Source organism: Poecilia latipinna, unplaced genomic scaffold, assembly GCF_001443285.1.
Source record: "Poecilia latipinna isolate Pla-1442-1.1 unplaced genomic scaffold, P_latipinna-1.0 Scaffold1311, whole genome shotgun sequence".
Lineage (NCBI taxonomy): Eukaryota > Metazoa > Chordata > Actinopteri > Cyprinodontiformes > Poeciliidae > Poecilia > Poecilia latipinna.
The window spans coordinates 96,373-124,112 of NW_015113927.1; the positions used below are offsets into that span (position 1 = coordinate 96,373).

The following is a 27,740-nucleotide window of genomic DNA, read 5'->3' on the forward strand; positions in this document are numbered from 1 at the left end:
GCAACCTTACAGGACAGAAATCCTGAAATGAAACTAGATTTCAGGTAGTGGACTGTCGCGCTACAGCCAGCATGTTCTCACCATAGTCCTCTCCTCTCAGGATCTCCGGTGCAATGTAGTTGGGGGTCCCACAGAAAGTGCTGGTGGTGTCCCCTGGTCTGATGCCCTCCTGGATTATAGCATGATGTGAGCAACGCCGTCAATGTGGGGACAACAACAAAAACAGAGGTTATGCTGGAGCTTCCAGTTCAGGCTGCTCAGCGCGGCAGACAACACGACTAGAACGTCAGTAAATGTTTGGCTCTTGTAGACCTTGCACATGCCGTAGTCCGTAAGCTTGATGTGTCCTTCGTGGTCCAACAGAACGTTGTCAAGTTTTAGATCTCGGTAAATAATCCCCTTCTCATGAAGGAAGTTCAGAGCGATGCAGATTTCAGCAGCATAAAATCTGTGAAGAAAAATGTTTAAATCGTCACACAGCGCCACCAGCTGGCCAAAGATGTGCACACACATACCTGAGACTATATTAAAGTCACTAGTCTCCAGGGTTTGTGCCCAGATGTATTGCAAAAAAAAAAAAAGTGTGTTTATTTCAATAATTAGCTTTAAAAAGTGAAACTTAAGACAGATTTATTTCTAAAACAGAAATGGTATGTTCTGACCATTTTAGGGGAAAAAAATCAAAAGGTTACCAACACAAAGTGATATAAGTACACACCACACTTTTCAGTTTTTTATTTGTAAAAAAAAAAAAAAAAAAAGTTTTGAATCATGTATAATTTTCTTTCTGCGTGGTCTGTCACATTAACTTTCAATAAAACATATTTATGTTTGTGGTTGTAATGTGGCAAAATATGGAAAAGTTCAGGAGGTACGAATGTTTTTACAATCCACTGCAGACATGTTAAAGACACGTATGTGGAAGGAGGTGCTGCACTTTTCAGATGACTTGATACGGCATCGTGATCACACATTTCTATAGATGTTCTTAATCATGGCATACACAATTTAACAAAAAAAAAATCAACTCTCTGGACAAAATAAAACATCTGAAGTGTAAAAGGAAACGGATATTAAGGTTTTTTTGGCTTTCTGCTGCTGCAGATAATCTGGTCGCTCCGAGTTTCCTTGCGCTTCTGTAGTTTCGGAGCACTATTGGAGCAGAGTTCCTAAACTCGCCCGCTAAACAAGTGAAACTTTGGACAGCGCTGCGGCGGCACTTTGCAGCAGATCCTTCGGTCTCCCGCTGTGATTCAGGCTCGGAGCCCGTTTGGTGATGATAAAATGTACTTGGAGAGCTTCTTTGGTGAGTCAGCGGTGTGTTTTCTCTCCGTGTGTAGGTAGTGTTTTCTGTCTCTTGGAGACAAGCCTTCATTAACTCTGACAAGGCTTTCTGTGTCTGGCTGCTGTAAACCAATGATTGTCAAACAGTGAGGGAGGAGGGAGGAAAGTCTGCGTTTGACAGAGGAATCACAGATCCCACGGCGCTCCCCCACATCTCGGCTCTGGCAGCCTCTGTTGTTCCTCTGCTGCCTTCAGACGGCACAGAGACACGTCCTATCAGCATCACCCGCGTCGCCCACTGCGCGGGGGAGCGCGTCAGGGCTCTGTCTAAGAGCGCTGCTCATGAATATGTACAATCGTGATGAGTGCTTAACATGCTGCTTTGCATATGTACAGCCACTGTCTCCAGGTTGCAGATTGAAGAGGCCGATCGGGGGCCCAACGGTGCCTCTCTAAATTACGGCGCCTTTGATCCGAAATTTATCAGAGCTGCAGTCGGAGTGCCCCTGAAGCAGGCAGGCACGATGAATTATGGGTCCTCGCTGCATTTCTTCCAAGATGTAAAGAAGTCTTAATTCAGATTTGGAAGCGTCACAACGTCCCCGCGAGAGGATCTGCTCGGTGTGAAAACGGAGGCCCCGCAGGAAAATGTTTATAGAAAAGATCTTTAGTCGCTACCAACCGACCGCACTTCGCCAGATCCTTTCATGAAACCGATGCTCTTTGTTCTCGGAGAACGCTCCATCCCTCCAGTGAGTCCACGTTTAAACAGCTGGTGGTTCCATGCATGCGTCTCCTGAGCAGCTGTCACATCAGCTTAACCAGAGTCCAATAAAAGCACCGTTTACTGATCCTCCTCCTGGCCCTGCAGCAGATGCCTCTCAGCTCTAATCTGGCCCACAGAGATTTTTATTGCAGCGGATGAAGAAAATCCAAACACAATTTATATTACTACCTCGAAATGACGCCGACACATGAAAAACCTAGAACAGTAACCATTGCATGTGAATGAAGGCCGGTTGAAGAGGTTTGAACGCAGAACTGGACGGAGGCTTGGATCATGTGTGGGAACAGCTGCTGAACATCTGGATGCTTACCTGGCATGGTCCTCTGGGAGTTTCCGCTGCCGTTGCATATGAAACATCAGATCCCCACCATTCACATATTCGATCACCAGAAATAACCTGAAAATACAGCCAGGACTTTTTTTTAATCACCCACAACGTGGCAAACATTAAGAAGAACCACTTAATATGGTACGTTTGCTTTACCATACACACATTCACACACTGAATATTACTGTTGAAACAAAACGCACGCCAAAGAACACCAAAGTAAAACCTGTGGTTAGTCAAACTAAAGCTCTGCTCATTTAGGTGGGACATAATTTTAGTTTTATTAGGACGGAGATTTGATTCGTTCTATCAATAATTTCTGCCACAACTGGCCCATTGAGGACATTCATGATTCACAAAGTGGCCTGAAATGAAAATGACAGACTAACCCTTGAGTTAGTCTGTTTCGATGCTGAGGAGTCAGTGGACTAACGACATAAAACATTTGGAAAAGAAATGTAATGTAAAGGCAATTTCATTGCTGTAAGCATCGTCAGCAAATGCAGAAAAACCTTCAGTGTCCAACTTATGAATGGAATCAGATCACACAACAGCTGAGAACTGCTAACACAAAGTGTGTTTTCTAATCCAAACAGTGCAGAAAGCAAACAGGAGAGCAGAGCTGATCCAACACGTTGAGGAAGGTCAAAAAGGAAAACCATAACAGAGTGTAAAGTTCTGACTGTTTAATTGTGGATCTTGTATTTGTTTAGAAGGACCTGGCCGGTCCTTCTAAACAAATACAGTCGCTGGGCAGATTGTCATGTGATTTCTGTCTAAATTGTCCTCATCAGATATTGATCCAAATGCAGGAATACTGGACTTCATTATTAAAAGAGCTGAACTTGGATTGCTTAGCTGATTTAGCGTTCTGTTAAAGGCAGAAAATATCAAGACAACATTTGAGGAGTGAATTGATTTTTTTTTTTAATTTAAAAAGTCCTTCTAGTGTTCAGAGAGCACAAAAAAAGTTGTAGCAGAGAAGAGCCAGCCTCTAAATCAGCGCTGTCGGTCTTATCTGGCTCTTACCGACTTTCTGTCTGGAAACAGGAGTGGAGGCCGACTAAGAATGGATTTGTAGACGCCTGCTCAAACACATGCTTCTCTGTCTGCACCCAGTCGATATCCTGCAGAGAAGAGCAAAGACGGAGATGGCAGATAATTACAATCAATCTGCCTGATCGATGGGCTTCCTGATACTCCTGTGATCAGTCGGTTCATGCTCAGGGTGATTCAGACCGTTTGCTTCTCTGAGTCGTCCCAGATAAAAGACTGCACCTTGACGGATGGGCTGGAACAAGGAAACATTAGAAACTTGTCTCACAAACTTATCGACTCTCACAAGTGACAGGCTGACGGTAATTGCTATAGCTCAGGAACGCTGCAGCTCAGGAACGCTGCAGCTCAGGAACGCTGCATGTCAGGAACGCTGCAGCTCAGGAACGCTACAGCTCAGGAACGCTGCAGCTCAGGAACGCTTTAGCTCAGAAACGCTTCAGCTCAGGAACGCTGCAGCTCAGGAACGCTGCAGCTCAGGAACGCTGCAGCTCAGGAACGCTTTAGCTCAGAAACGCTGCAGCTCAGGAACACTGCAACTCAGAAATGCTGCATTTCAGGAACGCTGTAGCTCAGGAACGTTGCAGAAACCTTCAAGAAGGCCAAACTTTTCTATCATGTACATCCTGTTTCATTCATCACAGAACGTTAAAATAAGCCTCTAGTTGATTGAGCATTACAAAGCATTACCTTTGAACCACAATTCAAAGGTAATGCATTAATTTTCATTCATTACCAGTAATTTATTTATTTATTATGACTTTTTCCATTTTATAATTTTAACCATGTCCAAAGGAAATTCCTCTATTTTAAAATGTAAATACTACGTCTGCTTTAGCAGGAGCTGAAATATGGACAGTTTAATTTGAATTTATATCCAAGAAATAAAAAAAAGGAAACTTGTGCTTGGCTGATGTTCTCCTTTGCTGTAACATGTTCTGGAAACAAATCCGATCTGGAATGTGTTTAGTTTCCTTTAAATGGTCCCACACTTGTAAAGAAAATGCATCAGTGTGTTGAGCAGCAGAGTTGACTATGTGGATCCATAATTCCCTCCATCAGGGCCAAACAGCTTATTCTGCTATTGACTCTGGTTTGGAGTCTTTATTGGATTCAATAATATGTAAAAAGTCAAGACATATTGACTATTTAACAGTTTGTTCATTTACCAAAAGAAACAGCCAGAAGGACAATATCCTGCCTTTGATAAAATAAAAAAAAAAACATACACTCTTAACTATATAATACGTTCATTTTCTTTTTGCCTAGCTAAAACTTAAAATTTACGCCTTGAGAATATGCACATGTAATTTTTACAAGTTTTTCCCACTATTTCAGTTCATGTTGTTCAGACTGAAGCCTTTCCGGCTCAGGCAGCAGCACTAAGACACGGGTCTCATTTCCTCATACGGGCCAGTTTTAAAGAAAGAATAGATCTGAAGTGAAGCAGAAGGCGTTCTGTGGGTGATGTTGAGAGTTCTGTGATCAAGAATAACGGGGGGAGTTCAGCCCATAAAACTGCTGATTTCAGGGTAATTAAGTCAGCTTTCCAAAAGTAGATTTATTTTTCAAAAGCATGTTTCACAAGAGAAATAACTGACTAAACTCTATAACCTATGTTTCTGGAAATCTGTCCTCGTTCTGGTCTTTGTGTTGACCGACATGCTTCTATCGTCCTACAGATCAGATCAAAGATGCGCTAAGCCAGGGGTGTTCAAAGTGTGGCCCGGGGGCCATTTGTGGTTCCTGGATTGTTTTTTCTGTGTCCCCCAGCTGCAGTTCAAGAATTACACTAATTTGTTTAAATAGAAAATGTTAAGACACAAAGTATTCATCCTTTTATAACCAAGCTTTCATAGTAATTAGAACCATGTCTATCCACATGTTTTTACTGAAAAGCCAACTCTTTTCATTAACTTATTAAACTTGGCTAAATATAGCAAACATTTTTGAAAGAAGGTAACCCAAATTCTGCTTTCATAACAGGAAAGAAATATGTTCAATCAAATCCAAAATAATTTGAAAACTATTATGAAAGCTCTTTTAATACGCAAACATGCAGAATCCATTTTATATTTTGAATCTATGATAAAAAAACAGACAAAAAAAACTAAAACTAATAATAACTAAAAACAAAATAAAACTGGAGGACTATTTGCTTGATTTTTGCTGTTTTCTTTCTGAGCACTTTTGACGGGATGATTTTGGCTCATGTGACAAAGTTTGGACACCCCTGCTCTCAGCACTCTGCATCAGAGTGAAATTCCCCATTAGACCATAAAAATCAGTAAAAGGACCTTACCTTACAGGCTGTGTGACAGAGTCACAGAGTATTTATGGTGTCAGTCAGCTGTTTCTGATCAGAACTAGAGTGCTCAGCCAGAGGCGAGAGTGTTTGATACTGATTTAAAGTGTCGTTAAATGGATTAAAGTTCACATTTTATGTGTGCTACAATAAACCGTTTCTGCATGTGAAGTTGCTATGCTGTGCTCCGATACGGTTCAGGCCTAATTCACAACAGCACAACACAAACCAACACAAATTGAAAACGTTTGAATTCCTGTATTTTCAGATTTTCATTGAATCAAAATTAAAAACCGTGTTTTAGTTCAGAGGAGATCTGGAGGAGAAGAAGAAGCGACGCTGGACACCATTTGGGTTTTGGGGCGAACTGGACGTTCAGCAGATTAGAAATCTAGATCCTGAAACCAGGAAAAGCTTCAACAGAGAGGAAATTCAGAATCATGAGCACAGTATGTGTACTGTGCTCATGACTCTGAATTCCTTCTTGTTGGCTTCAAGAATCTGTAATCGCGCAGAACATTGAATAGCAAAGTATTTTATCTTGGTCATTTCAGCTACTTCAGCCGGCTCTCAGCGGAGGCTTCCAGGCTTCTCGGATGCCAGATTAAAAGAGAGTTGAGAAGTATTAAAGTGGAGTGAACAAACTGACCAGAGAATCAACAAAAGGATTTTCAAGTGAAAAGGTGAAAAATGTTTTCGAGTTTTTACCGGTACAAAACCAGTTTGCTACTGAGTCCAGTTCCCTTTAATCCTAAAGGATGAAGATGCTGGATGCTGATCTTAAGTGTAACTTAAGGAAGACATTGGGTTGATTTTTTTTTTAATGAGAATTTGTTGAGCAATACTGCCATCTGCTGGATGACCAGTTAAAAATAAAGTCAATCTGCAGCATTAATGGAAACATTCTCCCATCTCCCACAAATTTAAATTATACCATTTTGCAGGTGAATTTCTAAGATTTCCCTTTAAATTGTTCTATATTAATATATCCTCCTGACTACCAGTGGTTCATTTTTGTCCTCTGTAGAGGACATTTCTAAACTTTAATATCTCCAACCCCCTGCATTCTACTGAATTCATTCCTTTTGGTATCTGAGAGGATATTTAGGGCTTTTCAATACCACATGTGAAGGGGTGGGACTTTTGTTCATATCTTTTTCTAATACATAAAAATTGCATTCATCAGTAATAACATATTTTATGGGAAGAGACAAAGTAAAGTGCATAAAACCTTTTATTACCTTACAAAGAATGTGGGATTTAAAAAAATGGTGATTGGACAATATTTTTTTTCCTGGTAGTCAGGAGGATATATTGCTAGGAAAAACTCTAAATCCACCCATTTGCAATTCATGTTCTGTCCAAACAGCGACACTATCCTGTAATCTATTGACGAGGTATTCATCGGTGCTTCTCCACCTGGAACTCTTCCAGTTTTTTTTTTTTTTTTTGACAGCTTTTTCTAGTTTTTCTTTAGTCCAGTACCTGATTATTTTCACATTAATGCCTATTTCTAGTTTTAACATTTAAGTCACCCATGGAAAAGCTCCAAAACTGAAGGAATGACCAAGTGTCATGTCACCACGTAAGCATTTAGCAAAGAACCCGTTTTAAATTGGGTCACGAAGCCTGGACTGCCAGATGACATGGTTGCTCCACAGCAAGAAGGTCCTGGGTTCAAATTCTGGGATGAAAGTGTTTGTTTGTTCTTTTGTGCATATGAGGGTTTTCTCCAGGGACTCCGACTGCCTCTCACAGCCAAAAATGTTAGATTAAATGGTCTCTCTAAATTGCTCTTACTGTCCAGCGTACATGGCTGGTTGTCTGTGTGATTGGCAGCCTTACTAGATAAACGTCTCGGTATAATTTTATTATCCCACCTCTCCATCAATGACTGATGAAGGCAGGCTCCATCCATTGGTTGGTAAGTTTGTCTGATTTCAGAGAGAAATCAGTTTTTTTTTAGTCAAAAAGCATGGGAGCATCAGTGTTAATTTTTCCTCTTTAGATTAGGACGTTTTCTGACCTATGATGTCACCGCATTTGCCTTGGAATTGCTAAACAAGGTCATGACGTCCAGCTAATAAGTTGGGTGAATCTGCCTTTTTTATTCCTTGCAGCGATTTTGTAGTCCAAGTTCAGTTATGCTGAAGTTGTAGGGAGACAAATCAAAATGTTCAGTTCTAGGGTGTATTAACACACACGAGTCCTTACATTGTCCTTAGGCATCAGAGCCTCTTTGAAGTGTCTGGTTAAATACATTTTTTCTCTGGAATGAAAGTTAGTTTTGTGGAGCATTTATGAGGTACACAGCAAAGCAGCAAGCTGTTAACACTAAAATTACAGTCAAGTTTATTTTAGACATTAATTTTGTGTAATGAGGTCCTCGTCATTGGTTTGATAGCATTGAGCCTTCTGCTTCTGTTAGCGCTGTATGCTAGCTTTTAGCTGCCTCTTTGAGCATGTTTTGAATGTAATTATTTGGCTTTATTTTCCACCATTTTTGTCTTGGGAAACACATAACAAAAATGCATTCAGTGATGACCTTGATGCTCACATTAGATAAGTCCTTCAGTATGTTGAGGCTTTGTTTACTTCATTCATATTGTGGTAGCATTAATATTTAAATAGGTATCTGATATGCATGGACACTATTGTTAAGCTACGCTCCTTTTTGAGGGTAATTGGTGCAAATGGTGAGGGTGTAAATACACTAACAACAACATTGCGATGCATTTATTTGAATGCATAGTTCTACAGGTTTGCCGTCTTCATTCTCCTGCTCTGGGTACGGCTCTGGCTCCAACATGTAAGACTGGATGGAAAAGTCCTCCGTTGTTGACATCTTTAATAAACGTTGGAATAAAAGGTTTCCCTGCTGGTAGATAATGATATTGCTGCTATTAAACTATGAAAATGGCCAAACGGGGTGGAGTGGAACGTTGTGCAGCCTGGAGGGGTCATCTTCATTTTGGAGAGAGCTGCCTCACCATTGTGTTTGGAGCCAAACACGGTCAAGACCTGCAAGGCTACGTGCTTCAGATGTGGGAAACCTGAAACAGGAACCAATTGGAGCCAAAAAGTGGAAGGATCGGTCCTGACAAACTACTCCCTTCAGGGCCAAATCTGCTTGGAGGTCAACCAGCTGCATCTGTAGATGCCCAGCATTTACTCACTTGAAGTGGTGTGTGACTTCGTTTGAAAAGCTTCTGACATGAACATGGTGAGCTGAAGCTGTCAAAGGTTTACAGTGAATCTCTCAATAAAGTCAAGAGAAGAGGACGCGTCTTGCTGTCCCTAAACCTTGTCCTGCAGTGCAGGGAAGTGAGCTGGCATGGCTTCCTTCAACATCAAGTTTCCTCTGAAACTGAACTGCCCCGGCCCTGCAGCCTCAAGTTCAGCTCATCTAGATGTGAAGTAATGTCAACCAAAAGGCCATACTGCTCATCTGTTTCTCATTTTCTAGGAATTGAGAAAACTGTGTTCCGTTATGATTTGTTTTTTAGCTCTGCCAAAAACATGTTATTTCCCTCCTGATGGACCAGAAGCCTGCCAAAGCCCTGCGTTTGTTAAGCCGTCTCACATTGTTGTGCAGCAGGAGATCATCGGCATTGGCGTCGACTTCTCTGAGGAATTCCCTCACCCTGTGATGCTGCTAGGAAGAGGATGACAGAGGAAAACTGATCATCTTCATTATTGTGTTCATCATCAGCTAAGCATGCTCATCGGACAGAGAGGCACAGGCGACCCACTTTTCTTAAAGAAAAAAAAAAGGCAGTTTGAGACCATGTGAGAGAGAGAAAACACGGTGCATTATGCTGCTGAGCCGAACATCTGAATGCTGCAGATGAAACCGAGGCTCATCAGACTGGGAAGCATCACTTCAACCTGTTCTAGTCCAGTTCTGGTGAATCTGTTTGGACTGTAGCTTCAGCTTCCTGTTCTTAGCTGACAGTAGTGGCACCTCGCCCATCGTTGTCTTCTGCTGCTGAAGCCCGTCTGCTTTCAGTGTTTCCATACAATGTTCTGCACACTCCAACAAGTGGTCATTTCAGCTACTGTTGCTGTTCCAGCATTTTAGTCTTACATCCTGACAAGCAACCCAACTGTACCAAATTAAGTAGTAGTAATATGTGTATAATTTGAAGCTGGTGTCGGCAGCAATGTTTAGTAAGGACAAATTTTGAGGTCTAAAGATGTAAAGTTAGTTTCCAACAAAATAAGATGCTGGTTCTTTCAACATACATTTAGTGAAGATGAGTGTGGGATTGTTACAATTAGAATTAATCGTTTGTCACTCAACAATGAGATTAAAGTCCGCTCCACCAGTACAAACCATGTAGGAAAAATGTACAATATAAGCATAAATATGATGATGTTTGCATAATTTACAATATTAAATCAGTTCAATTTATACACACATACACATATAACCACCATGCGATTAGTGCGTGAGCTTTCGGGGTGTTCTGCTTTAGGGAAGAAGCTGTTTTTGAGTCTGTTTGTTTTTGTTTTGATGCACCTGTAGCGCCTCCCTGAGGTGCAGCGGGTCAAGTATTGTCATGCCATAATAAAAACTTGGGTAGCAGGAAGATAAAATATTCACCAACAAACACACGCTTCTGCTAATCTCACGGCCTCACTCACCTCGTCATCGTGGACCAGCTCCTTCTTCACCACTTTCATGGCAAACACCTGCTCATTCTTCTTTAGCCGGACCAGCAGCACTTTGGCGTAGCTACCTCGCCCAATCACCCGGATCAGCTCAAAGTCACCCAGACCCAGAGTGGTGCCTTGGGACAACTTAATGCCATCGATGCCGTCCACTACAGCCTTGATGTCCTGCAGGGGATTGAGGTCAGAGTCCTGTAAGTCGGAGGATGCAGTACGATGAGTTTTGGCTTTGGATGCTTTAAGCGAAAGAGTGACCAGGCCAATCTCTCACCTCCGTCTCCGCGTCTCCCCTTTTATCCACTGCACAGTTGTGTGGCAGAAAGGATACTGCGAAGAACGGAAAAAGAGACAGACGGCAACGTAAACATGCAACTCTGTTCTGGGCCAGCAGAGGGAGAAACATAATAACAAACAGAGTTATGGGAAAACATCAAACCAAGTGAAACCATGCAGCTCTTTGCAACAGCAACTCCAAACAGTCGGGTCTGACTGGCCCATCAGAGCCAGTCAGCTGAGCAGGAGGCCTGTGGGCTAAAGCAGTTAGAAAGCCGCTGAGAGTTACATAAGCAGTGATGATGAATGTGAGGTGAAGTGACCAAGGTTTAGTCTTTTTGATTTTTCTATAGTTGATGTTAACAGACTCTTCCATCAGGGGGAATCTGACCCTGACGGTTACATTCTTCCACATGGTTCGTTCTCAGATTAAATACTGTAAATACTGCCTTGAACTTATCATGTTCTAAGTATTATAGATACACAGAGGCTGCAGTGGGAGGAGCAGGTTATGGACTAACTGAGATAACACATGTGAATGTGCATTACATCAGCGGGAGGTTTTTGCACTCTACACATTATAGGCTTAGAGCCAAGAAAGGTTACGATACCCTTAAGATGACATCATTCTCACAACTTAAATCTGATTAAGAAGTCCTGCTCAAGTGCTTAAATTGTAATTTTTTACCAAATTCGTTTCGACTCATTTAAAGAAGTAGCGCTTCATTTCCTTGAGTAAAGCTTTTGGCTGCTCTACCCACCTGAGATCATTTCCCAGAGCTCAAAGTGAGATGATTCAGATACTTATTTTGGCAGAAAGTGCACTTGGGGATGTTTGCAAAACCATGCTGTGTTTTGCTAACCTTTCAAAAGCATCGCAGAAAAAATATATATGTTGATATTCACATGGCAGTCTTTTAAAACTACCTCCGCCTAATTTATTCATTCATATTTAACATTAATTTCATTTTGGGAATTTTTCACCTTATTAATACCATGTGGTCACTTAATTTCACAGTTTAGAATGAAGTAATCATTGAACTAATAGAAAAAAAAAAAGATCTAATCATCAAGTCCTGAGACGGGTCACTGATCGGCTGCAAAAAGCAGCACCATCTGGTGGGTGAACATAATAATCAGAAATATCAGAAATAATTAGTCCCAACACAAATAAAATAATTAATTATGTTAACTTAAGATCCAATATGGCCTGAGATGTTTTGTCCTGAGGAACAATTGTGTTGGTTTTGGTGTAGCTTAGCAACTTTGAGCTGATTTGAGAAACTAATGAGACTTTTTCACAAAAATGTAAACAAGTGTAAGTGTAACATGAGCTACCATCATTCATCACATTTCAAACTAAATGTTCACCAGACTGGTTCAGGGTTAAAACCTTTTAAACAGGGCGAAGCAGCAACACAAACATGCTGGGGATAACTTCTCTTTAACGAAGGAATGTCTTACTCCCGTCCGTGTCCTCCGTGTCGTCCGGTGGGACGTCCACCTCCTCTCTCTTGGCGTCTGCAGGGGGTTCCTGTGATGGCATGACTGGATCCTGAAAAAAGAATTTCAAAACTTCATCTAAGTATCCACTGACGTGATCCCCCAGATATCCAGCTACATGTCCCTGGATGTTTTTGCACTCTTGGTGAAGAGTGTGCTGAATCACATCAGCAAGGACCGTGGAAGAAAACTGCATTTGTAGAGTTGCTTCCAAACAAGCAGCCAAAGGAAAGAGAATGTGGGACTCCCTCAGAAAGTGGCATTCAGCTTTCTGGGGCCACAGAGTCACTAATCTGCCTCCGATGATGACACGCTGGTCAATATTCAAACGGCGGACACTGAGCTCGCTGTCAGAGCTAGCACTATCGACCACATTGACTTTCTAATCTGGACTTCTGTCTTCAGATTGCTGAGCTTGGAATCTGCTCTGCTCTGTGGTCAACTCGACTGGTCACGTGAAGCACAGCGCTGTGCTGTAGTGTTGACCAACTTCACAGAGGATGGAGCAGGAAGCGGAGCTGCAGAGTGACCGCTTAAGACACTGCAGAACACGTTCTGTGCTTACTGACAGCCAAACAGTGACTGAAGCTCAGTCACTGTTTGGTTGAGACCCATTAGACAGCATTAATAATATGTTAAGAAGTTTAGTAGGCGGTAAAAGAAGTTTTAAGTGGGGTTAGATTAGAAAACATCTCACAGAGCAAAGTTCAGTGTGTCTTCTAAGAAAGATAGAAACCAAAGCATTGACCAGCTAATCAGTCAAGACGACCGAGTTTCACATGTAAAGAAGTAAACACAGGGGTATTTTTTTTTTATTTTTTGGCCAGACAAATAAGGAGCACTGCAATGACTGGCTATTGGCTCAAATAAAGAAGAAAAGCTTCAGCTCCACCTCGGATACCGAGAGGTTCAAAGACTGTCGGTTAGCCAGGGGCCAAAAATAATCAGGCTCATTCTCTAGCTGTGTTGCGACAGCCTGTGTGTACTGATGAGCCAACAGGAATGTAGCTCAGGGTGGCGTGTGGATCCATACATCAGTCACACACACAACAAATTCAAATAGAAGTCAAATATGCCAAGTTGCTCTCCTTCTCCAAAGTCACGACCCGATTCCTCCCCGTTACTTCCCATCCACGTTAAACAGCACAACAAAACAACATTTTATGCTTTGCTCATCTAAAATGGGACATACTGGAACAGTTTTGATGCTTATACCACTTTTATGGGGGGGATTTTTCTGTCATAATCCAAGAGTGAGTACACATTTTCAGTTTGAAAGCAGGATTTTGTCTTTTTTTTTTCTCAAAACTTGTAATTCTTGTACTCAAAACTCCTCCTCGCGCTTAGACATAGTCTCTGCTCAGACTCTCTGCTTCCTTACGAAACATTTTCTGCTTGCTTCTGGAACAAAAATGCACCGTCGCCTGGCAACCTCTCAGCCAATTGAAAGTGTTGTACCTGCTAGAACAGTTTCTTAACCCTGGTCCTCATCGCCCCCCTGTTCTGCATGTTTTAGGTGTTTCCCTTCTGCCACACATCTGAATTGTATCTCTGGGTGATTAACAGGCGTCTGCAGTACTTGACGGTCATGCAATCATTTGAATCAGCTGTTCTGGAATAGAGGCACATCTAAAACATGCAGAGCAGGGGGGCGGTGAGGACCAGGGTTGAGAAACACTGTGCTGAAAGGAGTGCCTGTGTGGCTACTATCGATTGTAGCAACCTGCGTCACTCACTGGATGTAGGGAGAAACAATGGCCACAGCTTTCTGCTGCATGTTACACATCCACTAGCAGTGTGCTGATTGATCGCTAACAGCTTTCTGATATTAGGAAAGAGTTTGTTCATCCAACCAACTCCCTACATCCAGTGGGTGGCGCAGGTTGCTACAGTCGATAGTAGCCACACAGGTAGAAGCTCCAAACCTATTTCATTTGGAGCAGTGTCCTCTGGTGAAACATTTTATGTATAAGGAAGACTATACATCCCCAGATTTAGGGATGGACCAACTTTTTCCCAGTAGAAGAACATTTGTACACAGAAAACAAGACCAAGGGAAGGGATTAATAAGTAAACAACAATTGAGAAGGACTAAAATGATTGTATTTCCTTTTGGGCAAAGTTTATTCTTGAAGATTTCATTCTTCATGTAGGTTTCACGCTGAGTCTTCCTTTACGGGAATGTCAACAGGTGAATGATCTTTGTAAAAAGACCTGAGGTTCGCTTTGTTCTGTGAGGAAGGGTTTTTATTTTGTCAAAATGTCTTCTGATTGGTCTACATTAACATCTCTTTCACATTGCTTTACAAAACTACCTTGGTGCAAAAAACTTTAAGGCTCATGTATGTGCTGTCCCATGGACTACCTCATTTAAACTTACTGCTAATCCTAGAGAAAATGTCATGAGTGAAACGTCTTGGAAAGCCAAATCGTATGCATCAAAGAGCTCTGTGACCAGAATCGATGCAGGTTCCCCATTCAAATTGTTGCCTTAAGATGAAACACGCAGTGCTTTAAGATGGTGGACTCCATGGTGTTTTCCCACTCAGGGAACATGTCCTCACACTTTCTAACTGCTTGTAACTTGATTTCAGACCGGCGTGTTCCGTCGAGCCCAAATGCAGAAGAATAACTCACCATAAGCCTTTGGCAGGTCAGAGGGAGGAGTCTGTGACAGCGCTTATGGACCAACAGTTTGCAGCTGATACACTTGTAGCCCTGCCCGCCCAGCCCCCATATCCTTTCGCTACAGTGGCCACAGTAGGCTTTCTGGAAGACACAGACACACACACACAAGACCACAGACCAAACACACACACACATATTAGTTTCTCAATAACTGTTGAATTTATTCATCAAACACAGGCAATAATGTTAAGAAACAACAATAAATGTGAAATCAGGCTTTTAAGGATCTATTTGCAAAATAATTTATCAAATTAATTTTGTGTTCTTCCATTGTAGATTGTTGACGGGTTCGGTTCACAACAAAAATACACTTTATTTACAAAGTAAACTGGTCTGGTTGAATTATTGCCACAATCTGCCAGGTTCATCCAGTAACCAGATTCAGATTCTCATACACCTGCACACTAATTACAGTCATCTTAGTTCAATTCAGAAGATGTGTGCATTTACACCATGACCAAGTAACAGTCCACATAATTGTTACAAGGTGCACATATCCCAGTACATTTTGTAATAGGTGTATCAGTAGCTAATCAACACTGGCTGAAGCGTCTGAAGTCTAAATTTAAAATATCAACTTTGCAAAAACATATATTTTAACATGTTTACGGGTAAGCTTATATTCAGTTTGGCTTAAACTATAACTCATGTGTTTAGAGCATCTTAGGCTGTATTTGTTTGGTGTAGAAGCTGTTGTAGATTCAATGATGCAGAAATTCACCACTAAATGGGAATAAAAGTATTCAGATGTTGTAGCCGTCTGTCTCTTCATTAGGACAGCTTTTGGGATCCGACTTGCTGAATATCTGTCTTTTGCTCTCAACTGGAGGTCAGAGGTTAAACTGCAGATTGTGTCTCAGAGTAGGAAAGGTTATATAAAATTAGAGAAAAGCTTCTCTTCCTTATCCTCCCTATCCTTTTATCTGGTTTGCAGTATTATCATAGAGTTCAGAATCACTTATTCTTACACATCTACTTCAAGGCTGCCTTTCAGTTACATCACAAGCTCTCCGATGAGTTTGCCCATTCCTACCGTTTCTGTTGCTGGCCACCTTGGCTTGTGTTTATTTACGCTACATTAGTACCAAAGGATGTTCGCTTCGACGTGTTCATGACTCATCAAACCACAACTCCTCAGAAAGGAAGCGGACACTTGAAATGCGCCGCACGGATCTAGCTGTACCAGTACCATTCATAGACCGAGGCTGTAAAGAACAAAGAGCCTCAGTCGCTGCTCTGTTTCAGTGAAACTTCAAGGGGCAACATTCACTCATGCAAAGCCAACCTTGAGCAGATGCTAAGCGTACATTTATAAAATATTCATAAAGTTTTCTACTTTCCTTCTCTGCAACACACAGGAATGCCCTGTGGAGTAAAAAGAGCCTCCTTTAAACTTTGGCCTGATCAATACAATAAAAGAAACATGTTGGAAAGTCTGGTCTGTTTTCCGTAACACCCACATCTATCAGAAAACATGATAGTCATTATACAGCGTTTAGAAGCTTCAGTCAGTAACAAGCAGTGGAGTAAACATTAGAGGATGATTAAACACACCACACCTGATTGAACACAGGTTGTTGCTGGAGGTAACAACAACAAGGCATGTGGGACGTTTTCTACATGAGAAAATAAAAATGAGGCTCTACTAATAGTATAAACTCAGGATAAATAGCTGACAAAATTCAAACATTTTTTAAAGAAATTCAGCAACCTAGTTAAGTACAGTATTCTGAAATATAGCAACACGTCAACAGGCAGAGCTTCCACAGTAGCTTGTGTAATTGTTTTGAATGGAATACAATATGACAGCAGTTTAAGTTGTTCATCAGTGGAGATGATCACCACTCTGCAGCCACGTTAGATTGTCAGCTCTGATGGGACTTTGGAGATTTTCTGCCTTACATCCCGTAAAACTCAACCACTGAGTTTAAATACGAGGAAAAGAAGAGAAGCTTCAGGGAGGAGCTCAAGCTTTTCTTCTGCGTTTGAGCCAATAGAGTCTTTGCAGCGCTCCTCAATTGTCTTGTCAAAAATAACCCAGTTTTTTACTTCTTTACATGTGAAACTCTTCTCTTCCTTGTATTTAAACTCGGTGTGTATTTGGTCTTGACTCCGGGAGTCTTGACATGTGCCAGATCAGAAACGTCACCACTTCTACACCGGGTGTGTAGTTAAACCCCTCCAGACCAACAACGTGTGTGTAATCTACCTCTGTAGGTCCAGTCTGGTACTGGCCAAATTCTGGAGCAGGGCCTAGCAATCTTTACAGTACTTGGCATTTGGTCAAGAACAGCTCTGTGCATGGTGCTTTCAGGACTTAAAGCTTTACCATCCCTACAAGTCTTTATTGCTGTGAACGTCCCCTGGAGACTGTGCTGCAGTCCAAACTCCAGCTAACGTACAGCTGTCCTCTTATTTAAGACAACACCATAGCAGATCATAGAAGTGCCCAGAAATAATCACGGTCCTGCTATCCAGCTTGACGTCATGGTGCCAGGTTGACCTAAACTTTATAGAGACGATAGTAGTGAAAACAGCCCAAGACACAACTAAATGAGAAACAACATCCTTCTGCAGCAGAACTAAGACACTCTGCTTGTGAAATCCTCCACTAACCAACAGTAAATGTCTGTTGGTTAGTGGTTAAGTTTAAAAAAAATAAATAAATCACATTAAAGCAGAAAACAGTCTGAAGTGAAACTCTCCTGACCCGTCTTATAACACCTGGGTCGAGTTGAGTTTTTGGCAAGAGAAAATAAATCCTGGTAAAAAGTCAGTGAATCATTCAGAAACTAAGACGACACGATCAGGACGCATTGGAAACACTTTGATCATGTTTCGTTAACAGGTGCTGGAAAAGAATATTTTCCCTCTGTAGAAGTCAATCTTTTCAGTCCTCACATGTTTTGGCCGTTGTGTTTTGTTTGTATGAGGGAATTTTTCACAGTGGATCAGCTTTAAGAGGTGGGAGACTAAATTCTGCCAACCTCATGATGTTTTTGGGACGCTTTCTACATAAACGGCACCGACGGGGACAGATAGAGATGGGAAGGTGGAAAAAGTGCTGAAAGATGAGGGTGTTGGGTCTAGCAGAAAAAAAAGAAGGAAGGAGTGAGAGAAGAAGGGGGTGGAGGTTGGAGGGAGTCTGACCTACTTATGTTTGTCTTATTTATATGCCGAGGACAGCAGAGGGAACCAAGCAGGGGCTGCAGGCTGACTGGGATAGATCAACCACGCTAAAAATCCACTCGGTAATTTCTACGGAAAAATAATAATTTAAGAAGAGAGAAAAGCTTCTTATTTTCATTCTAGACCAAGCTCAGCTCAGCTCAGCTCACAACGACACATCAGAGAGAGGCGCTGGCTCTCATTACCTCTAAAGCTAATCAGGAAAACTGTTGTTCCCAGACAGGAACGAGACAGTTTGGGCAGAAGAAGCTCTATAACCAGCCGCTGTGTTATTAAACAGGTTAGCATATTAAAGTTGATCCTGAAGTGTTATAAAAGCAACATGACGACAAATGCTAAGCTAATATCAACGAGATCAAAAATGGCAAGGACTTGGAGGGGAAAACCCCCCCCCCCCACTATTTTCTAACACGTGGAGATCAATATGGACAAATCAGACTTTAATTATTTTAATGTTCATTTATGATGGAATTTTAAGGAAGGCAAATGACATGACTCTGAAGTGTGTGAGTTCAGTACTTTGACAGTTTATAGTGAAGACATGTAAAGAGAAAATGACTTGGACAAGATCAATGTTAGCCTCAGGATGAGAGGGAAATCGAAAGGAAATCTTTTGAAACACCGGAAACAAAAGAAAACGTTTTACAGCCGGGTAGTGGAAGTACAACAGCTGAGTGTGTGTGCGTGCGTGCGTGCGCGCGTGCGTGCGTGCGTGCGTGTGTGTGGATGGTTTTCTGGGTTTGGCTCTCTTATTTCCAGTGAAGGGAACTCTTAATGCTGCAACACACAAAGACATTTTGGACAACTTCATGTTCCCGCCCGGGAAACAGTGGGAACAAACTGTGCATCAGTACCCAAAGCAAAGTCCATAAGGACCTGGATGAGTGTCAAAGAACCTGAGTGATTTGTACAGAATCAGACTCACTACTACTGACATAATCTTGGAACAGATCTTGGGCTGAAGGCACCAAAACAAGACTCCACAGTCCTGCATTACCACAGGTCACATTTGGACTAGTTTTACCCCAAAATCTGTGGAGCAGCTGAATAATAGAGTCTAGGTTGTCCTTAGAGCTTTTGGAAATGTTAACAGTTTTCTTAGCCTGACAGAAAACAGGAATATTAACACACTAGATATATGTGACGCACCACAAGAATACGAGAAAGAAGCCATCAGAGCTGAAAATGAGAAAAAAGATTAAAAGAAACCCACCAATTTCTGAGAAGATTGTGATTTTTTTTTTCTAGTGAGGATGTGCTGAAATCGCCCTATGCTTAAAATAGCAGCCTCAGCGGTTTTAAAGTGGTAAACTCTGTACTTGAATTCAGATTGTTTACTGAGTAAGTCAAATTGTTTCAGGGGATGTGGCAGAAACTCACAGACGATTAACATGCTGGCCTTCATTGGCTACTCACATACTTTTGTTATTGGTTCTGGCCAACAAGATGAGAGTCTGAAAGAAACACATGGCTGCTTAACATTGCCATCACATCACCTTGATGCTTGCAGGTTATGGGCCGATGGAAAAAAAGACTGCAGCCCAGGTCTATCTAAGGGTTCGGGCCGAAAGGAGAAAGGAGAAATCTCCATGTTGAAATTTGCTGCATGTTGAGCGGCAAATTTTCTCCAGAGTTCAACCCGCTGATGGATTCTTTAACATCAGAAGGCGAGCAGCAGGACATCAAAATAATTAAGCGTCTTGAAACCTGAAGACGAAGAGCCTTACTTCAACATCCACCAGAAAGATACGAGTGAAAAGAAAACACACCAGTCTTACTTATGTGATTGCAGCAGTTAATTATTAGTTAGTTACTGCAAAGTAATTGAAATGAAAAGCTAAGTTAACATCCCCCAGTGGCTGATCAGGTTTGGGGGAAATTCTATTGAAAACGTGACAGTCTTGTTTGCAGAGTGTCAACATTCAAATGACCATATCTTCTTCATTTTTTTTTTATTTTGTGTGTTTGACATCATTAAAAGGTTAGAATTCATATTTTCAGAATCTGTAAATAACTCAAAACATCCCAAGGAGACTTGTTTCCTGGTTTTGTCGTGGTCAGTCACCTATATGAAGAGCTAGTGAGGATTTGGAATTTGTGTGTTTTTTGTTGTTTTTTCCAGTTAACTGAGTCTCTGTGTTGTCGCCTCTAACCCTTGATTGTTTCCAGCTGTCCCTCGTTTCCTCTGACTACCCTCTGTGTGTTTAACCCCACCTGTGTCACCTGCTCCCTGTCGGACCCTGTCCTGTGTCCCGTTCCAGTCGTATTTATCGTTACCAGTGTCTGAGTTCTTGGACTCCTTGCTCACCTGTGCTGCCTGGACCTCTTTGTAATCATCATTAAAACCATCATTTCTCATTGCCACCTGGGTCCACCGCGCTTCCATCCTCGCCACAATAACCACAATTCACGACAGAGCTGATGTTACAGTGAGCAGGGTTAACCTCCTCTACAGTTTTAAAGACGCATAGAAATTGATTAACAAGGTAAAAATGTTTGACTAAAAGTCCCCAATAACTGGTTAGGCTGTCAATCTCCCACAATTCCACTCTTACATATATTTCTACCTATTATTGGCGGAAAGGCTCAGTAAATTACACTCACTGAAGTATTTTATTGACTAATTGTGCAGGTGTTCATTTAAAACCAAACGAAGCCATAAAGATTAAGCTTTCTGATAATTAAGAACCTTGTGATGACCTTTGTTTCACCATTCTGAGTACAGATTTAGCAGCTCTGCTGCTAAAGATTAACACGAGAGGTTTATTCTTAGGCTTATTATGTAATAAATGGTCATGATAACACAGAGGAAGATGAGAGCAGAAAGTGCACCAGTCAGACTGACTGTGTATATGTACAATGACAAAAACTGCATGGTGTTCAAACAATAGTAATGAGGAGATTATTATTATTGGCTTATATTTAAATTCAGACATGAAAACTGGATCAGGACCAGCTTATTAATTCAACAACAGTAAGCGGGAAGAAATTGTACATTTGTGAGATGCAAAAAGTCCAAAGAGATGTTCTCGACAAAGCAAAGGGAACTACTTAACGTTCAGAAAAAAACCTGACAGGAGGGAAGATAGAGAGACGTGGCGGCAAATTTCTGTGGACTGTAATCTCACTTGCAGTGCCTATAAAAAGCACCTACCCCCTTGGATGATTTTTGGTTTTATTGCTCTTACAAATCAATCATGATCAACAAAATTTGGCTTTCTGGCAATAAATAAAATAAACCTTCTAAGTCAAAGTGAAAAGGGATTCCTACAAAATAGTGACATTATCTAAACCTGCTTGTCCTCGCAGGGTCACCCAGGGAGTCTGGTCTCTGTCTCCAGTGGCCATCAGGTTGGAGGCAGAGAACACCGTGAGCAGGTCGCCAGGGCAACAGAGACAAACACACGCACACCTAGAATTATAAGACCAATTAACCTGAAAGTCATGTTTTTTGGACTGTGGCAGGAAGCCGGAGAACCAGGAGAGAACCCACACATGCACAGGGAGAACATGCAAACTCCATGCAGAAAGACCCTGGGGATGGATTCGAACCCAGGACCTTCTTGCTGCAGAGCTACCGACTGCACCACTGTGCAGCCAAAATTAATGACAATCAATTAAAAATATGCAATGTATAAGAATAGACTGTATAAATATTCACTTCCTTCCAGTCGGTATTCAGTATTGATCCCCATGGCTGCTGACCCAGCAGGGAGCCAGCGTGGCTCTGTCTCAGGCTGGATGCTGACGTTCTTCCCAGATTGGTGGGGATCATCTAGCCTAGCCACACACTCTCTATGAGACTGAGGTCTGGGCTTTGACTAGGCCACTGCGGAACTTCCACCTTGTTGTTTTCAAACCATTTCTGTGTAGCTCTAGCCGGACGCTTCGGCTCGCAGACCAGCTGGATAATACATAGTTCTCATGATGACAGAAACTAATCGTCCTCCAGGATTTTCCTTTATTCTGCTGCCTTCATCTGACCTTCAACATTTAAGAGCCTTTAAGGACCTGCTGCTGATGCAGCACGATGCCGCCAATGCTATGTTTCACTGCGGGGATAGTGTGTGCAGTGTTTAGTATGTGCCAAAACATTTTGTCTTGAAACCAGTGGCTTCTTCTTTGCCACACTCCCAAAAAGCTTTGGCTGGCAACAATCATCAGCTGACGCTTTACCTGCCTCAGCGTAGCCGTGGTGACCTGGTATCTTCTCTCACTAGTCATGCTGTGATGACAGCCAGGAACACTGATGAACCACTGCTGATCTTTGCTCCACTCACTGTAAGACTACTGGCACCAAAGACGCCAAATTATTTTGACCATGATTGATTTTTAGAAGCAGTAAAATTGTAAAGCATCCAAGGGGTGAATACTTTTTACAGGAACTGTATCTGCCACTGCCTAACGGGCAAACTTTAGGAAATAACCCCAACATGCCGCAGCCAAACCTTTTAACAACATTAAACACAGATGTGAGGTGTTTTTCTGGCAGGTGGAACCTGATCGCCCACAGTGCGACCGTGCTACTTAAGATCTGAAAGCACTTGAATGCATTTCTTCCAGAGCGGCCAATGTGCTGTAGAGGATCACTTACATCCTGTTTGAGAAGCCAGGATGGGCAAGTGGAGCCTTTTAACATCGTAGCAGGGAAATGACGGAAGCTCACGTCTCAGAGACGAGGCATCAGCTAAACAAACCACAACTAGGTCAGCATGAATTATGGATCAGCAGTCAGAAAGCTCAGCTGTAGATCTGACTTGATTACTTGTGATTTACAATTCAATCGCAATGCGACCATGACTGAATGTGCTGCACCTTCCCTACAGATAAAAAGGAAGAGTCCTGTGTTCAGCTCACAGTTAGAAGCAAATAATTGTAGTAAGGACTTGACTTGTAACAGATTCTAACCCAACATGCTGTTCTCCTCCTGGGTTCTACAGGACATAATCCTCTCTTCATGTAGTTACTGAGTCACAAATAACTTTTCATTATTTGTAACTCAGGTGACCTGACTGAGAAAATTTCATCTTCATCAGATCTGAATGCTGATTGGCCAGTTGGGAACTCAAGAATCCAGCCTGATGCGAGAGCACTGCATACAGCATACTTAGCATGCTATACCAGGCTGCACTGACTGCACTGGTTCAGCATGTCAGTGTTATACCAGCACATCTGCACTACTACATAGTGATGAAGATTTTAAGTGTCAGTGAGGTAATACAATTGAGAATATTGACAATAAAATAATTTATTTAATGGGGTGTGCATAAGACTGACATGACATTGTCATAAGCATGACATAACACCTGTCATGAACATGAAGTCTTTATGAACATTTATGACTGTTGTAATGAAGTGTAATTCGGTAAATAATGACATTTTTAATGCAAAGTTGCTGTAAAAGTTGGATTAGAAATCCATTAAAAGTGCCAACTTTGCATTAAAGTGTCATTTACAAAATAATGCAAAGTTGGCACTTTTAATGGACTTCCAAGGCAACTTTCAGAGCAACTTTCCATTAAAAGAATGACAGTTCATGACAACGGTCATAGACGTTCACAAACACTCCTTCATGTTCATGAGAGGCGTTATGTCATATTTATGACAGTGTCATGTCAGTCTTATGCACACCCTGCCAAATAAAGAGTTACCAATTTTCCTTAGTGCATTTCTAAATGAGACTGCCTCTCAGCCGAACTGTAGATGAAACGTTACTTTGCGTGATGCAGAATGCTGACATAAATCACTTTTGGGTAACCGGTTTAAATAATAAACTGAACGTGGCAGAAAAATACTCTCTGAATGATTGGATTGAATTTACTAAATATTTCAGGATGCAGATTAAATACATTTTGTGAAGTACTTTGAGATAAAATTTGTTGTGAACAAATGACATATATGCTATTTGAACTGAACTTTTCTTCACTATAGATTTGGTTGTTTTGGACCCGATTATTTCAGGTATGTAAAGGAGTCGTCAGCCGCACATGTATAGTTTGGGATGAACTGGCAAAATGTGGCAAAGTGCAAGTCAAGTCTTAAATCTGGACTGATTTTTGTCTCTGGAATTAGTAAATTGATATCTGTTTATCCCCGCATTCATATTGTCCAACACTTCATTATATATTGCTTTAAACCAGACTTTCTTCTCATCCTGAACAATTTTTAACAACATTGAAAACCATTTTCTACATCCATATTTAAAATCTTTGCTCTCAATTCTATATAGTGAAGATGTTTAAATTGAAGGTACAAATTGCAACATCATGAACAAGATCGAGTCTAGTAGGGAAATAAATGAGTCATTTATTCTGAATGAACAAAACAGATAGTGACTTTATGATGACATTTTCTGCTAAGCGCAACAAGAAGTGCTTCTCCAAAGGTAAGTTATATTATTTTGCTTTTAAATGATCCAAAATCCTTTAATACGCCGTTCATTTGGGGGGAAAAAAGTTATGTGGGCATCATTATGAAGCTACAGCAAACATCAACAGATTGCTATGAGCCAATGCCATCACATAATAATCCATCAACACCACTGGCTAATAATCAAGATGATCCTTTCACAGTGCAGCAGCTGCAGCCTGCAGCTCACATAATGGCTAAAACTGTTACTCGACTGTCTGTATGTCTGCACATTACATCAATAGACACAAGCACAAGGCAAAATAGAAAAAAAATATCATTGGTTTAATCTGCAGGTTGGAGGTCATGTCAAACTCTTAATTGAATAAAATTACCTAAAATAACTAAGAGTTGTCAGTCATGGGAAAAAACAGCACATCCTAAGAAAATGACTGTATATCAAGTTTTAAATTTTAAATACTGATAGATTCAGTCATATATAACTGATTCAATCTTTGTTCACTTTTTTCCTCCAGTTGTCTGTAGCTGAGAGCGAATAATGTGTGCATGTCAGAGAAAGGTGAGAGACTCACCCTGTTAAAGCTTTTGGCCTGGAAAAGGTGTCCGTTCACTCGGTAGAGCTTCCTCCATCTTCTGGCCCCGCGGCGGTAGACTGATTCTGGAAAACAGACAAAAAAGCTGAAAAGCCACAGCATGGTGGCCTTGCTAAGGCTTTATAATAAAATAATGTTATAATATGTTCCATCATCCCACTGCAACAAAAGCTTTTAAAGCCATTTTGCTTTTCATGAGGTCGATGATGATTTTATCAGTACGAATCAGGTCATATTTAAAGCATATTTTACTACAAGGTTTTTGTATCTTTACTGATTTATTTTCTCGCAGAGACGTGTTTGCTTTTCAGTCGAGTTAGATGAGCTGTAGTTTGATGAAACAGCTCTTATGCTAGAAAATCAGTAACAAGCAGGATGTAAACACAGTGACTGAGCTGCTGGGATGATCTCCCAGTAACAATTCATTAGCGGCTCTCCCAGACTTCACTGGTTTCCTAGTATGTCTGGCTGCTGTTAGTGGATGTGGCTATGATACATTCCTCCAACAACTCATTTCCCCCTCTGTTGCCATGGTAGTCAGACCATATATCTGCCAGCTATTGCTAGTGAGGATGTCAGGATGACACTGTCCTCTAATAAAAGCATAGCTCAAGATCAAAGCTCACTGTGTGACGTTTGATGAAACTGACTGAAGCAGAGCAGCAGGAGGAAGAAGATGCTGACACCTCACGGTTTTGTACCTGCATGCCCCGAAGTGAACTCCAGATATTCTGATCATCTTCTTTGAGAACAAAAATGTTTTATTCCACCTCTGGATCTGAAGCACGACTACTTTCCTTTCCAAAAAAAAATAAAACTCATTCCATCCCATTTAACAACCATCCCATCGTTCATCCCATCTTTGTGGCTACAGAAAATAAACATGACACTTTCTCCATGGCTACACTCTGGTGTGTAACAATATGATCTATTTAGATTCAACTATCTAAGCAGATTAAGTTGTTGGATGACTACATGCTGCATGATGCACATGCTGAAGGTTTTCTGGTTGTGTGAAGAATGTCCGTGTGATAATAAATTCTGTTTCTATCTCTGTGATTCAGGGTTGGTGAGATCAGCGCGAAGGATCGGAAACAGAAGCAGGCCAGCTCCTGAAATCAGTTCAAGTCAGACTCATCTGTTCTCTGAATACAAGTGTGAGATGTTACACCTTCTTACATCTCATACTAGATAATAATAATACATTGTATTTAGTTTAAAATGATATGACAAAATGATAAAATCACTTGAATAGAAAGAGAAAATGGCATCGGGTAGAATAAGACAAAATAATAACATTAAATATTAAAGTAGTAGCACAACCACTAAGAAGAAATTTGTTATTAAAGTTATCTAAGTGACGTTACATTCAGGAATTGTGTTGATCTCTGTGATTCTTACAATCCAGAAAACATGGGTGAGTCAGACAAATCAAATGAGTCACGTATTGAATTGGCTAAAATAAATGTGGGCTCTCCCAGCAGGATTGGAGACATCGACATTCAAGGTGTTAACTGGCTGTCAAGAGAAGGCGGGTCACTGCAGAGGGCCTGTGGAATGTGAGGGAGGCTCCGTGTTGACCGCTGTGGTCAGGAAAACATGAGGATCTTATCCAAAACACAGCACACAGCAGAGTTAGCCAATCATTTAAACAAACGCACACAGATAAACATCATGGCACACAGGATGAGACTAATCAGAGTGGGACCGAGTGGGACCGTCCGACACAAACACACCAGCTGCGCCTGATTGAGGTGAAGCTTTACGAAGCTGGCAGGCAGCTGCAGGTCTGCAGAATCTGTTACAGTCGCCAGATCAACAAACAGGAGAGACCACAGCTCCCTGTGCATCCTCCTGAGGCAGCCAGCACAGCTAGACTAACGCAATGTGCTTGGCTTTAGACTCTGGCTCCTGACTGAAGGATCATCTGCAGGTCATTCAGGTTGCAGGAGAGCACGACTGCAACCTGTCCAGTAGATGCTGAATTTGGAAATCCTGGGAGATGCTTGACTTTCTAAGAGGTTTAAATCTACAATCTCTGGGAATGTAAACAGACACTGCTGTTTACATGTTACTCATTGCCGCTGTGGCTGGATGGATGGAGCTAGCACCACTGGACCTAGCATACGTCATTTACCCAGAAACCATCCATCCGTGTGACAAAATTTTATTTAAATTGAAAAACCAAACAGTTCACAGAGTTTTTACTGCACTGTCTAAAATGAATAAAGTAAAGTCTATCGTTACAACTAATTGTGGATCCATTTAACTAACCTCACAGATAACGCTTCAGTGACCACAGCTGTAAACATCGCTTATCAACTATACAGGTGACCTGGTAATGGATTATGAACCCAAACCCAAACACACCAAAGAGATTTCCTCTTTCAGTTTCTTCCTTCAGGTTTAATCAGATTATCTGTTGTTGCTAGAGTCCGCTCTGTCCCACTTCAGTACGATCACTTAGAGCCCAAGTCCAGTCTCCTCCACTCCCAGCCTGAAGGTCAGAAATGCTGATGATGCTGCTACAACACGTTTGCACTTGCCTAACGCTCCTTCAAATCACTGACCAATTTCAGCACCATCCTCGGGAGAACACAACCGCTCCAGCGCCCCATTTACGTTCCAAAGAGCCAGAGAGAGAGAAGGGGGGGGGGGGGGTCAGAGAGGGAAGGAGGACAACAGGTTACA

General features: G+C 41.5%; 1 protein-coding gene across 5 annotated transcripts in view; it reads right to left on the reverse strand.

Annotated features, from left to right (window-relative positions):
* Positions 1-27,740, reverse strand: part of prkcz (protein kinase C, zeta) — a 108,049-nt gene that overhangs the window by 35,104 nt on the left and 45,205 nt on the right. For 3 of the 5 annotated variants that reach the window (XM_015055343.1, XM_015055347.1, XM_015055346.1), the window contains 9 exons: positions 25,029-25,114; positions 14,848-14,979; positions 12,172-12,262; positions 10,706-10,761; positions 10,408-10,626; positions 3,429-3,526; positions 2,382-2,468; positions 313-448; positions 82-169 (listed from right to left, as the gene is read on the reverse strand). In XM_015055343.1, coding sequence (XP_014910829.1) covers positions 82-169; positions 313-448; positions 2,382-2,468; positions 3,429-3,526; positions 10,408-10,626; positions 10,706-10,761; positions 12,172-12,262; positions 14,848-14,979; positions 25,029-25,114 — 993 coding nt within the window. The remainder of the gene's footprint in view (positions 1-81; positions 170-312; positions 449-2,381; positions 2,469-3,428; positions 3,527-10,407; positions 10,627-10,705; positions 10,762-12,171; positions 12,263-14,847; positions 14,980-25,028; positions 25,115-27,740) is intronic. The other 2 variants (XM_015055344.1, XM_015055345.1) reach the window with 2 other exon arrangements.